We start from the raw sequence: 12,305 nt of genomic DNA, 5'->3' as shown, positions 1-12,305 counted from the left end.
GAACTTGAACTTTATTATGGTAGTTGAGACTAGTGTAAATGAGAAAGATATTTTAACTTTCAGCTAGAATTAAAAACACATAATATTAGAAGAGCCACACTCTTCCATTCTAAACACTTTAATGCAGGGGTTCTCAAACTGGGAGATGGGACCTCTCAGGGGGTCATGAGGTTATTACATGAGGGTTCGTGGGCTGTCAGCCTCCACCCCAAACCCCACTTTACCTCCAGCATTTATAATGGTGTTAAATATATTTTTAAAAGTGTTTAATTGATAAGGGGGGAGTTGCATAGAGAGGCTTGCTATGTGAAAGGAGTCACTAGTACAAAAGTTTGAGAACCACTGCTTTAACGTGTGTGGATATAGCATCTCTTTGAGAGAGTCTCTTTCTCACTACAGTAATTGATTACTCAGAGTACTGAATGAATAATAATAAAATGAAAAATACAGTCCATTTTAAAGAAGAGACTTGACATAAAATTATAATGTCACTAACGGTACCATACAGTAGACCACTTAGTGAGAGTAACAAAAATCTATTACAAAGTTATACACATGTATTGTAGGGTGTAGAAAAAATGTATGATGTTATTTGAGAACTAGTATGCAGTCATGTAAGTCAAGATTGTATCATAACACATTAATCCTTAACTTTCACATTTTCTGATACCTAGATACTTGATTGTGCAATACTAATGTTCTCTTGACAGTTTTTTTAATGGACTTATTTTTTCCATAACAAAAACCTTACCTCTGTTTCACATCATTTTAGGGCAGCAGCAATCTCCAAAGTACAAAAACTAATTCAAATATTTCAGATCTATACTGTCCCTCCAAAGAACATCATCTACTTCAAACATACTACTGATCAGTAAGAATCTAGAGTTACCTGCCCCAATGCTGTTTAGGATACTGTATGAAAGACATTTCCACCTAACATGCCTATGAAGTGGCATGTTTTAAGTTTCGTTTGACTGTGCTCTTTCAACAGTTTCAACACAGAAAGGATCTTTGTTACATTTAGCCAGATTAAAATCAAGATCCAAATTTTAAACAACCACCTAAATTCACAGATAGCTGGGTTCATATTCAGCAGTATCTGGGCATTTCAGCACGTACCTATGATTAGTTTAGTTTGGGGGTTAGTTTGTTTTGTTTTCAGTCTGATCCAGGTTTACAAAGAGCAGCTCTCAAGCAAACACAAAATTTCTCACCCTGTGAAACACCCACCTGCTAGTCACCACAGATCAAAATCAGCTATGCATCAGCAAGTCTGATATTTTTCCATTCTGTTAAGATTTTCAATGATTTTATATAAAACTGTAACATGTTAACATCTACAGATTGTACATCCTCACAGATTCGTCAATGAAAAAATGAACAAAAACTTACAGTCTCTTGGCGTCCGATTTTTGATTTCTCAATGCTTTGCTGTAACCTCTCTTTCTTCTGACTACTTTCAGCCAACTGAGGAAGGAAAAACAGAATCCAATCAACATATTTTATTAGGTATTTAAAGGTTGGATTTTATAAACATCTTCATAGACCAGGTGTATATATTGAGTTTTTCCCTTCATGGCACATCATTCTGCTACCTCAATCCATCACCAACAACAGCCCTGTTTCATATCAAAACCAAGAAGCCAACCTTGGTATAAGAGGTTTCATGATATAGAAACATAATGCTGCTGTTACCTCTCCCCCTACTGCATCCCTACTCCATGCGAGCAATGACTAATATGTGCACATTTTGACAGATCCACCTGGTGTCTATGAACCTTCCCAAAGTCTGGTAAGTCCTGTACACTGCCCCAACCACCTGGTTTGTAGTAAGCCCAAAATCCTGTTCCCCTGTTCTGCTAAATTGCATTGATGATGCTACAGCTGGAGCCATCTGCCTGTACGCGTGTGGGAAGCTGCACAATTACTCACTTATTTATATAGCATTCACTTTCAAATATTACTTCCTATTCTGTACAAGATTTACCAATATACTGAGCAACTGTAATCACGCTCTGAAAGAATGGAAGATTCCCCCACTCCCATTAACAGTGATCAATTTATATAGAGGTTACACTAACAAGTAAGGCATATAAATTTTGGGTGAATTAAGTCCAACTACTCCCTCACTGCTGTCAGTGAAAATAACCACAAGCTCAGTGAAGACCTGGAAGAAAATTATTTTCAGTGCTTATGGATCAATGTCCTAATAGCAAAAGCACATAATGGGGTACTTGTTGGTGTCTGCTACAGTCCACCAAATCACATTAGGGAACAGGATGACCAGCCCCTGAAGCACTTATCTATACTGTTTATGAAAAAAGGCTGCATGATCATGCAGGGACTTCAGTCTGAGTCACATATGCTGGAGGGCTCAGGCTGCCAATACTAAAACGTCCTCAGAATTTCTAGAAATTACAGATGACAATTTGCTAATTTAAGAAGTGTTGAATACAACATGGAAGAATTCTATAGGAGACCTCAAACTAAAATTTGGTGCTAGCTTAGGTACAAGTGATCATGACTTGATCAAATTTGTCATGTGCGAACAGTATTAAGTCCAAATAAGTACTTACACACACACTCTGAAGAAGAGCTCTGTGTGGCTTCAAAGCTTGTCTCTCTTACCAACAGAAGCTGGTCCAATAAAAGATATTACCTCACTCACCTCATCTCTCCGGTACCCTGGGACAAACACAGCTACAACTACACAGTGCGCTCGCACCTCCTCCTCCCCTAAACACACACAGAGCTATAAAACTGCCAATTTCTCAAAACTGAAAACAATTATGAACCAAATCAGGTGGAAAAATGTAAATAGAAAAATATGAATTATAATTGGGAATATTAAGAACATTTTGCTAAGTGTCCAAAAAGCCACAATTGAGAAAGGCGGCCACATTGGTTAGAAAAACAGCTGTCTTAGAGGAGCAGTGAAAGCAACAAGAAAAATAAATTATATAACAACTATAAGAAGCTAGAAATTGTAAGAAATGGGTAAGGTAAACAAAAGGATACAGGGAGAAATCTATGGCCACCAGCAGTAAAGACAATAAGGAGGAGATTTTTTAATTAAAATTTGGCTATTTGACAGTGAGGAATCATCATCAGATAATATGTTTCTAGTGAGGTCCCACAGGGATCAATTCTTAGCCCTTTGCTACTTAATATTTTTATCAATAATCTGGGGAAAAAATTAAATCAATTGATAATATTTGCAGATGACAAAAAGTTGGAGGAGTTGCAAATAATTAACAGGACAGGTCACTGACACAGAGCAATCTGGATAGCCTGGTAAATTTGGTGCAAGCAAATATTTTGTATTTCAATAAAGCCAAATATAAAAAATCATACATCTAGGAACAAAGAATGTAGACCATACTTACAGGATAAGGGACTATCTTGGGAAGCAGGGATTCTGAAAATGACTTGGGGGGGTCAGGGTGGTAATCAGTTGAATAAGTTATCCCAGTGCAACCACTGGAGCCAAAAGGGCTACTGTGATCCATGGATACATAAACAGGGTAGTAGTAAATAGGAGCCGGGAGGTTATTTTACCTCTGTATTTGGCACTGGTGCAATTGCTGGTCTGTTCTGATGTCCACAATTCAAGAAAGATGTTGATAAATTGAAGAGGGTTCAGAAAACAGCCATAAGAACGATCTTCAAGGAGCTTAATCTGTTTAGTTTAACCCAAAGATGGTTATGGGGTGATTTGAACAGAGTCTATAAGTATCCACAAGAGTAACAAATATTTAATAATGTGCTCTTCAGTCTAGCAGACAAAGATATAACAAGACCCAATGGCTGGAAATGGAAGACAAACAAATTCAGATGGAAAAAAAGATGTAACATTTTTATCAGTAAGGGTAATGAATAACTGGAACAGTTTACTAAGGACTGCCAAGTGATTCCCCATCACTGGCCATTTTTAAACCAATATTCAAAAAAATATGCTCTAGTTCAAATTATTTTGAGGAAGTTCTATAGCCTGAGTTATACAGTTGTTCAGACCACCGGCCTTAGAATCTATGAACATGTACTGTCAGCACACTCAGGATATATCTACCCTGCAAAAAAAAATGTATTCTTAACTAGAGGTTAGGTAACTTGGATTAAAAATAGCAGCAATGATACAGCAACTCAGTCTTTACCTCACACTGGCAGCTTGAGGTAAAGTCTAAAGCAGTGGTTCCCAAACTGGGGTTTGAGAAATGTTATGAGGGGTTCTCTAGACAAAAATTTCTAATGGCAGACAGAGCTGTCCCTAGGGACCCCACAGACAGCACGGGGCCAGCAGCACAGAGCACCTGGACTTCCAAGAGCTAAGCAGATCAAAGCAAGCATATTTGTCACACTGAGGAGATTTAAACTTCAAGACTCCTTATAAGAAATGGAAAGGGAGGAGGATTTTTTTTGATGTTTTTAAAATTAAATAGGCAGCTAGTCTTGTTTTTAAAATTATTATGAAGAACAAGTTTAAGCTTTGTTGTAACATGCATTGTTTGCCTGGACTGCTCAAGACCTGAATGCTTGTGTACGAGGAATTCTTTGAGTTGGCTTCTTAAATACCTTCATGTTGTTTCATATCTGATATTTCTTGATGAAACATAGGAGACTTGTCTTATAACAGGCTTATTCAAAGTGATATAAGCTACAAAAGTGAGATCTTGGAAGAGTGTTGCCATTTTCATAATGTAATAAAAATACTGTAATGATAAATAATAATTAATAATAAATAGTGTGTAATAAGATTGTCATAAAAACAAATTTTATATTTTCAAGATCACTGCTTTTATAATTTATATTCAGGTAAAGGAGAAAATCCCTGGAAATTCCTTTTTAGGAGGGGGTTCGCGAGACTTGACATTTTAGTGAAAGGGGTTCACAGGTTGTTAAAGTTTGGGAAACAAAGGAAAGCCTAGGGTTGAACTCGAACTGATGACATGAGTTGACATGTCTTCACTGCTATTTTAACCCAAATTAGCTAACCTGAGTTTAGTACACACCTTTTTTTGGGGCGGGGGGGGGAGGAACCACAGAAATATCCTCATTACTGTGACTGGCCACTGGGCTAGTGCCTTAAGCATCTCAATATATTCAATTAAAAGTTTGATAAAGCAACATTAATCCCGGCCTTGCAGGGAGTGTTGGGGTGACCAATTACATCATGTTTGTTCAGCACTTTGGAAGAAGTACTATTGTCTACCTTCCAGTTCAGTTTGTAATAAAGGATAAAAAAATAAATGGACAGTGAAGATTTACAATATATTGTATAAAGGTCATTGCTAGGATTCCATTGAGTCAATTGATATATGCTTTGAAGAGGAACATTTATACATCCCCCCTGCACAAGAACAGTAGTTTTCACAGTTTCACACCCCTTGCTCTTCCTTATAGTGCAGCCAAAGACCGAAACCTTCCTGAAATCTAGTTTAGTTTGAACAATATATGCATTATCTTAAAGTGCTGATCTCTCATTTTTCAGAGCAACAGTGAATTTTTTTCTTCGATATCTTCCTTCTAGAGCCCAAATTCTCAACCCCGCTAACCACTAATATCTCTCCAACCATGTAACCTGCCTATCACATTAAAACAGCTATAAATCTGCCATAAGTCATACAAACATAGACCCCAGTATGTATACTGGACGGGAATCAAACCAAAGGTCCCATATGCCAACCACCAAGAGTATTTTTCAGCTGTTACACTGGTATCATTTTGGTCTTTAAAAGAAATATTATCATAGTTGGTTTTCTTTTAGTCAAGAAACCTAACCAAAGATGGTAACACAACATAACTACCACAGCAGGTGGAGATAGTGCACATGATAGTTACCAAGTTCCAACAACCATCCAACATCCCTTTTTCAGATGCTCATAATTTAGTCAAATTAATTCCTTCTGGGTTTAAATTCTTCATGCTTTGTCTCAGTCCAGAGGTTAGCACTGGTATGCTTTTTAGTTTGAACAAAAAGCAGACCAATTTTTTTTATACATGCAGTTTCTTATACAAAACACTCTCCTTTCTATATTACAGAAACTTTGCTCATCACCGAAGAGATAAGATAAACTGGATCTCAGAAGGTATGGAGAAGAGGGTAATTTTACAGCATTTATTACACTATATTTTGTTCTGATCAGCAATTATATGCAAGAGTGACTCATCAGTTGAAGCTAGAAAGCAGTCTAACAAAATATAGATATACAGAACAGAGTGGAATCTAGTGAAATTCATCTAATAAAACATTAAAAATAAACCCATTAAGTTAAAAATCATAATCCTTGCACTAAAACAAAGTGCATACAACACTACAAAAACAGCACTCTCCAACTACACCTCTACCCCAATATAACACTCTCCTCGGGAGCCAAAAAATCTTACCGCGTTATAGGTGAAACCGCATTATATTGAATTTGCCTTGATCTGCCCTCCCCTCCGAAGCACTGCTTTACCGCATTATATCCGAATTCATGTTATATTGGGTCAAGTTATATCAGGGTAGAGATGTATTATTAACTAAAGCAATAAGCCTATTTATAAAGTAGATAAAAGTCTGTAAGCCAAGTCACTATACTGAATTGGTTTCTGCTGTACTACTCAGAGTTACACTGAGCTGCAGACTCAAAGGCCTGTTGATAACAATTATTTCTCTTAGCCACATATAGTTCCAATCACACACTTGCTGATTACAGCAGGGTACAGATACTTAAGATATAAGTTTGCTTGCTAATTTCACTGCCAGGAAACTCACAACAGAAGCAGTGTGTATCAGTGATAGAAAGTGTACCAGATAGCAGTTTTGCTCTGCTCTCCAGAGATCACTGATACCAAAGGCATTATCATCATTCATAAAGTGGCACTGCGGTACATAACACGCACAATAACTAAACTGAACCCAAGTAGGAACAGGTCCCATAATGACACACTGGATACAGAAAAAACAGTTTCAGGGAAGGACAGACAAAGGATGGGACATGTTTATTATATACCACATAATGTCAAAAAATAGGTTCTTAAAGAAGTTTCTGAAATGGAAAGGAAAAGGAGAAACTTGAAATACATTAATTGGGCAGTTGTTCCAAGCCTGCTGAGCAGCATGAAAGAAGGGATGGAATCTGGACCTGGTGAAAGAGTCAAAGAAAGCAAGCAAAATAGTGAAGCACAGGAAGTATAAGATAAGATGAAGGCAGAGCTATAAGAAGAATCCTTGACTCCAGACAATGGAGTATACATAATAGGCTTCCATAGAAGGGGAAAAAATCATTAGAGGGATGACGAGTAGAATGGAAGAATGGAGAACAACAAGAGTAAGAAAAAAGAAACCAGTCCCACTACATTTCTAGACTCCTGAGGGAAGCCTCTTCTTTTGGGGGATGGGGGAGAGAGAGAGAGAGAGAGAGAGAACATTTAGTACAAAAGCTCTTTTCTTTTTGCATGTGTCTAATTGTACCATAAAAAGACAGATTAGCTCAGTTGAAGGTAATCTTTGAAATAATTAATTTAAAAATCTGGAGAAAAATAATCAATGCACCTGTAGCAAAAATTTCATACTAAAGTTTTCTTACACTGCTCATAGTGGTACACAAAACAATTTCTCCTGAACATTATTTTTAAAACTGAACACAATGTATTTCTTTCCCAACACCAGTAAGATTTGTTACTATTGAACTGCAAAGGATTTTTATAAATTTCTCAATGATAAAAAGTGAATGCTTTGGACAATTTAAGGATAATTAATCATATTTAAAACACCTATTTTGTTCTGTGATGTTTTACCTTAGGCATTTCAAATAAAGCCAGCAGGGGACAAGGGGAATGGGTCAAGTTGGAAAGTAATATTTGTTGTTTTCAGTAGTTCTCCATTAAATATTTTTGCAATGATGCTTTTAGTCAGTTTCATTTTGTTCTCTGTTCTTAATACTAGTTCCTAGAAAAGCAAATATCACACTCTTTGAAAAATATATGACAATTGACTAAAGAGCTGTATTTTATATCTGAACACCTATTACTTTCCTCATACGTTGATTATGAGTTGGAAGTGTGCACTTTTCCATCAGCAGCAATCCTTGAGTTAAATACTGCAATGCCAAATTCAATAAGAATTTAGCTGTCATTAGTAAATAGTGAAATAGCAGGCAACAAGTTTGAAGAGGCTTTCACTTAAACAGCACAGGTTAAAAAAAATTTAAAAAAACAAAGTAATTAATAGCACTACTTAGCAGAACTGGAATTAATGACTTGGAAAATAATGAATGAAGAAATATTCATGCTAGCAGGAATTCCTGAATAAAGGAAGATATTTTTGCAGGGAATCATGATTGGAAAAATACATTGACTCCTTTTACAAATATATGATGGAGAGTTGTCAAGACCATACAACTAGGTGCCTAAAAGTTAGGCTCCTAAAACTGTAAGTGACCTGAATTTCAATAGCACTGAGCAGCCATGAACTCTTATTGAAGTCAATATAATTAGTACTACTGAAAATCAGGCCTCTTATATAGCCATCTAATGACGACTTAGGACTCTAATATTAAGTATCCGTTTTTGAAATTTTTGACCTCTCTCTCTCCTTGCCATAGATACAACAACCCTCATACTATTAACTGAATTCCAGTACTTGAAAGGAAGCAGTTTTTAATACTGTCATTTTAATCTGGGATTAATTCTTCTAACACTTAATCACTAATGCTTCTTCAGAGAAAATATTTTATATTATTTATGTTGCTATCTATCTGTAATGCTAGTTGTAAACTCTACAGTTTGGAAACAGAAAATAATAAATCCAGACCAAGGTTTTTTTAATTTGACAAAAGATAGAGACCGTGAACTTGCACATGATTAAGTGGAAGAATTAAGTTTCTCGGACTGTTTTCAGAGTTGGTGTAATTGGCAAGACCTGAGGGACAGATGGTTGTCTACTCAGATATCAAGTATGCCAAATCAACCTGAACAAAAATGAGAACAAGCAGAAATGCCTCATTCCTTATCCTCGCTTCACAACTGCAAGCAATCTTACAGTAAGAGCTGAAACAGCAAACAGCCACCGGACACATCTGACAAAACAGTGCAAATTTTTAACATGTGCAATACCCCAGAAACTTTTGTCACTGTTTTTCTTAGTGTACAACTTAGAATTTGCTGAACTGGGAAATAAGAGAACAAGTGGAGATTAATAGTTACCAGGTCAGTGGACAGCAGAAAGAATGCTGAGGCACATTACCATTAAAAAAAAATTAAAGTCTTCTTTTGACAACTTTTACGTAAAAGGCTTTTCAATGATTGCTGTTTCTAACCAGCTAGGACACATACTGCCAGAAAGTTTCAGGGACAAAACACGGACAATCCCAGACACTGTATGTGTTACCCAAAAGGGACTATCTGATATAATTATACTTTATATCCAATTACTCTCTAAAGAGAGCACAAAAATAATTCAGGTTATTATTCTGGAAGCTGAATGCATAATAAATCCAAGGTACATATTTACATATTATAAGCGTATTAGAAATCTTGGAGTGGAACTCACACAGAGACTAAATCTCAACCTGAAGCAAATACTCATCAGCAACTACACACCACACAACAAAAAACACTAACCCAGGAACCAAATCCTGCAACAAACCCTGGTGCCAACTCTGTCTGCATATCTACTCAAGGGACACATCACAGGACCTAACCACATCAGCCACACCATCAGGGGCTCGTTCACCTGCACATCTACCAGCAATGCCAGTCTGGCATGTACATTGGCCAAACTGGACAGTCTCTATGTAAAAGAATAAATGGACATAAATCTGACATCAGGAATTATAACATTCAAAAACCAGTAGGTGAACACTTCAATCTCCCTGATCACTCAATAACAGATTTAAAAGCAGCAATTCTTCAACAAAAAAAAACTTCAAAAAGAGACTCCACCGAGAAACTGCAGAACTGGAATTAATTTGCCAACTGCACACCACCAAATTAGGGCTGAATAAAGACTGGGAGTGGATGGGTCATTACAAAAACTAATTTCCCCATACTAATTTTTCCCCCTACTGTTACTCACACCTTCTTGTCAACTGTTTGAAATGGGCCACCCTCATTACCACTACAAAAGTGATTTTTCCTCCCTCAGTATTCTTCTATTAATTGAACTGTATCATTAGCACTGACCCTCCCACCAACTTGGTAAGGCAACCCCCATCTTTTCATGTACTGTGTGTATATATATATATATATATATATATACATACATATACACACACACATATACACATACATATACACACACACCCCTATCTACTGTATTTTCCACTCCATGCATCTGATGAAGTGGGTTTTAGCCCACGAAAGCTTATGCACAAATAAATTTGTTAGTCTCTAAGGTGCCACAAGGACTCCTCGTTGTTTAGACTAAATCTGGCAATTTGACAGCAGCCTTTCACATCTGCATTTGTTACTCTATTTTATGTTGATTTCATAAACTAGAAGTAATGTTCAGTCAGTCAAGTCACTTCTAAAGTCACCTCTGATTCGAAGTACAAGGTACAAACTGTAAAGGAACTACATGTAGTGTAACAATTAGCTGTCCTATTATGAATGTATGCAGCATGCAGGAGACTTTCTTAAAATAAGCATCTCTGCTTCAAACCAAGTTTTTGAAATTTAACTTTACTCAAGCTGGAGGATGCTTTATTCACAGATAGACAAGTGAATGCCCCTAAATTCTCCTGTGTGAACTTTTCATGTTCCACTCATTCCAAAGAGGGGACCTCTATCCTGTGAGCTTCCAAATAAAAACAGATTTAAAAATTGTATTAAAGCTAATGTTAAAAAATTATACAATACACAGGTTAAGAAAAGAGTGTCTGTATATCTGGGTACAGTGCTCAGATTATCCACACAATATAAAGTTTGTTTTTAAAGTCATAAGATACATATAGTGCATAATCAGCAATAACCCAAATTTAGGTGAATAAATTTAAGACTACAGTTTAGATATTAGCATCCAAGTATTCAGGTACATCACTCATGAAAAGTTATACAGAAAGTTGGTTGTGGAAAGCAAATATAGCAATGAGTGAAGACTGTCGCTTTTTAATTAAGAATTTAGGATAGGTTGTCCATTTAGAAAGTACAATCCATGAGGAAAGTATTTCAGTTATTTTCCCGACTGCACTTCTCATCGACACTCCACCTCATCCCTCCTGGTATTGCCAATGTCCAGTGATGTGTTCTATGTAGATGTCCCTCAACCACCTGATGGTGTCTGACACCATAAGTTGCTGCATCAGCCCGAACATAGTATTGACCGATTCCACATTCTCTCAACACTCGCTCGTTACTGGGGTCCCATGTGCCCAGGGCTCCGATAATCAGCATGTGCGTCTGAACCTGGTAATCCTTAGCTCTCAGGGTTTCGGCCAGAGGGGTGTATTTCTCCACCTTTCGAACTCAGGCATCATGGAAAGATAGGGTTCTGTTCTCAAAAGGCACTGTGATGTCCACCATCATGATCTTCTTCTAGTCCCTGTTGGTGATGATGATGTCTGGTCGCAGTTGGCTGTCGGTTCCAGGGATGGCAGAGTGCACAGCCATCTTCCCTATGAGTGGCTGGACGGCTCTGACTAGGCAATCTTGGATGGCATTATGTTGCAGCTGCCAGGCTCTGGAATGGGGCTTGCAGCTACATAGCACATGGGGTACTGTCTCGCCGTTATAGCCACACTTCTTGATTCCCATGCTGGATGGCCCTGTTCAGCGGAACGCATTTGAGCCGGGCCCGGTGGATGAACCTCCAGTTGGCAAATTGGGTGAAGCTGCTCCTGGGGAGGAAGTGGTTGCTGGCATCCCACTTGCACGTCACCTCGAAGGCCTAAAGTACCATTACATTTGTTAGAATACTAGGAGTTCCTCACTGAGGACCAGATTTTATCATCCTTAGTGGCATCACCTTACTCCACTGATTATTAAAATCTGCTTATTCAGTGGGACTTCACTCATGAAGTAAAGTACTATTTAATGCAAGTTGCAGAATCTGACCCTAAATAAGTTTTCCCACTATCAGTTCACATTGAAATCAGGGGGACTTTTGCTTCAACTTCAGCATTAGCCGACGAGGCACATGTTTGGGCCAGTAATTCTTCGAAAGAGGTAAAAAAGAGAAGTGTCATTATGTTAAAAACTCTGAATTCAGTTTCAGAGTCTCTCTAAAAGGCTAATATTTTTCAATGCAAAAATAAGGTAATGCACCTCTTTAACTTTAAACAAAAAAGAAAAAAACTTGCCCATAATCCCTCTATAATCTACATAAA

At 37.4% G+C, this 12,305-nt stretch overlaps 1 protein-coding gene across 5 annotated transcripts in view; it reads right to left on the bottom strand.

Annotated features, from left to right (window-relative positions):
- MND1 (meiotic nuclear divisions 1) overlaps positions 1 to 12,305 on the bottom strand; it is a 74,495-nt gene that overhangs the window by 37,715 nt on the left and 24,475 nt on the right. For all 5 annotated transcript variants that reach the window (XR_007773463.1, XM_050946688.1, XM_050946690.1 and 2 more), the window contains exon 5: positions 1,393 to 1,467. Coding sequence is in view for 4 of the 5 variants with exons in the window: in XM_050946688.1 (XP_050802645.1) it covers positions 1,393 to 1,467 (75 nt within the window). In the remaining variant the exon portion in view is untranslated. The remainder of the gene's footprint in view (positions 1 to 1,392; positions 1,468 to 12,305) is intronic.

Source organism: Gopherus flavomarginatus, chromosome 3 (assembly GCF_025201925.1).
Source record: "Gopherus flavomarginatus isolate rGopFla2 chromosome 3, rGopFla2.mat.asm, whole genome shotgun sequence".
In the NCBI taxonomy this organism is placed as follows: domain Eukaryota; kingdom Metazoa; phylum Chordata; order Testudines; family Testudinidae; genus Gopherus; species Gopherus flavomarginatus.
The sequence above is the reverse complement of the archived record's forward strand: the minus strand, read 5'-3'. Positions and strand labels throughout refer to the sequence as shown.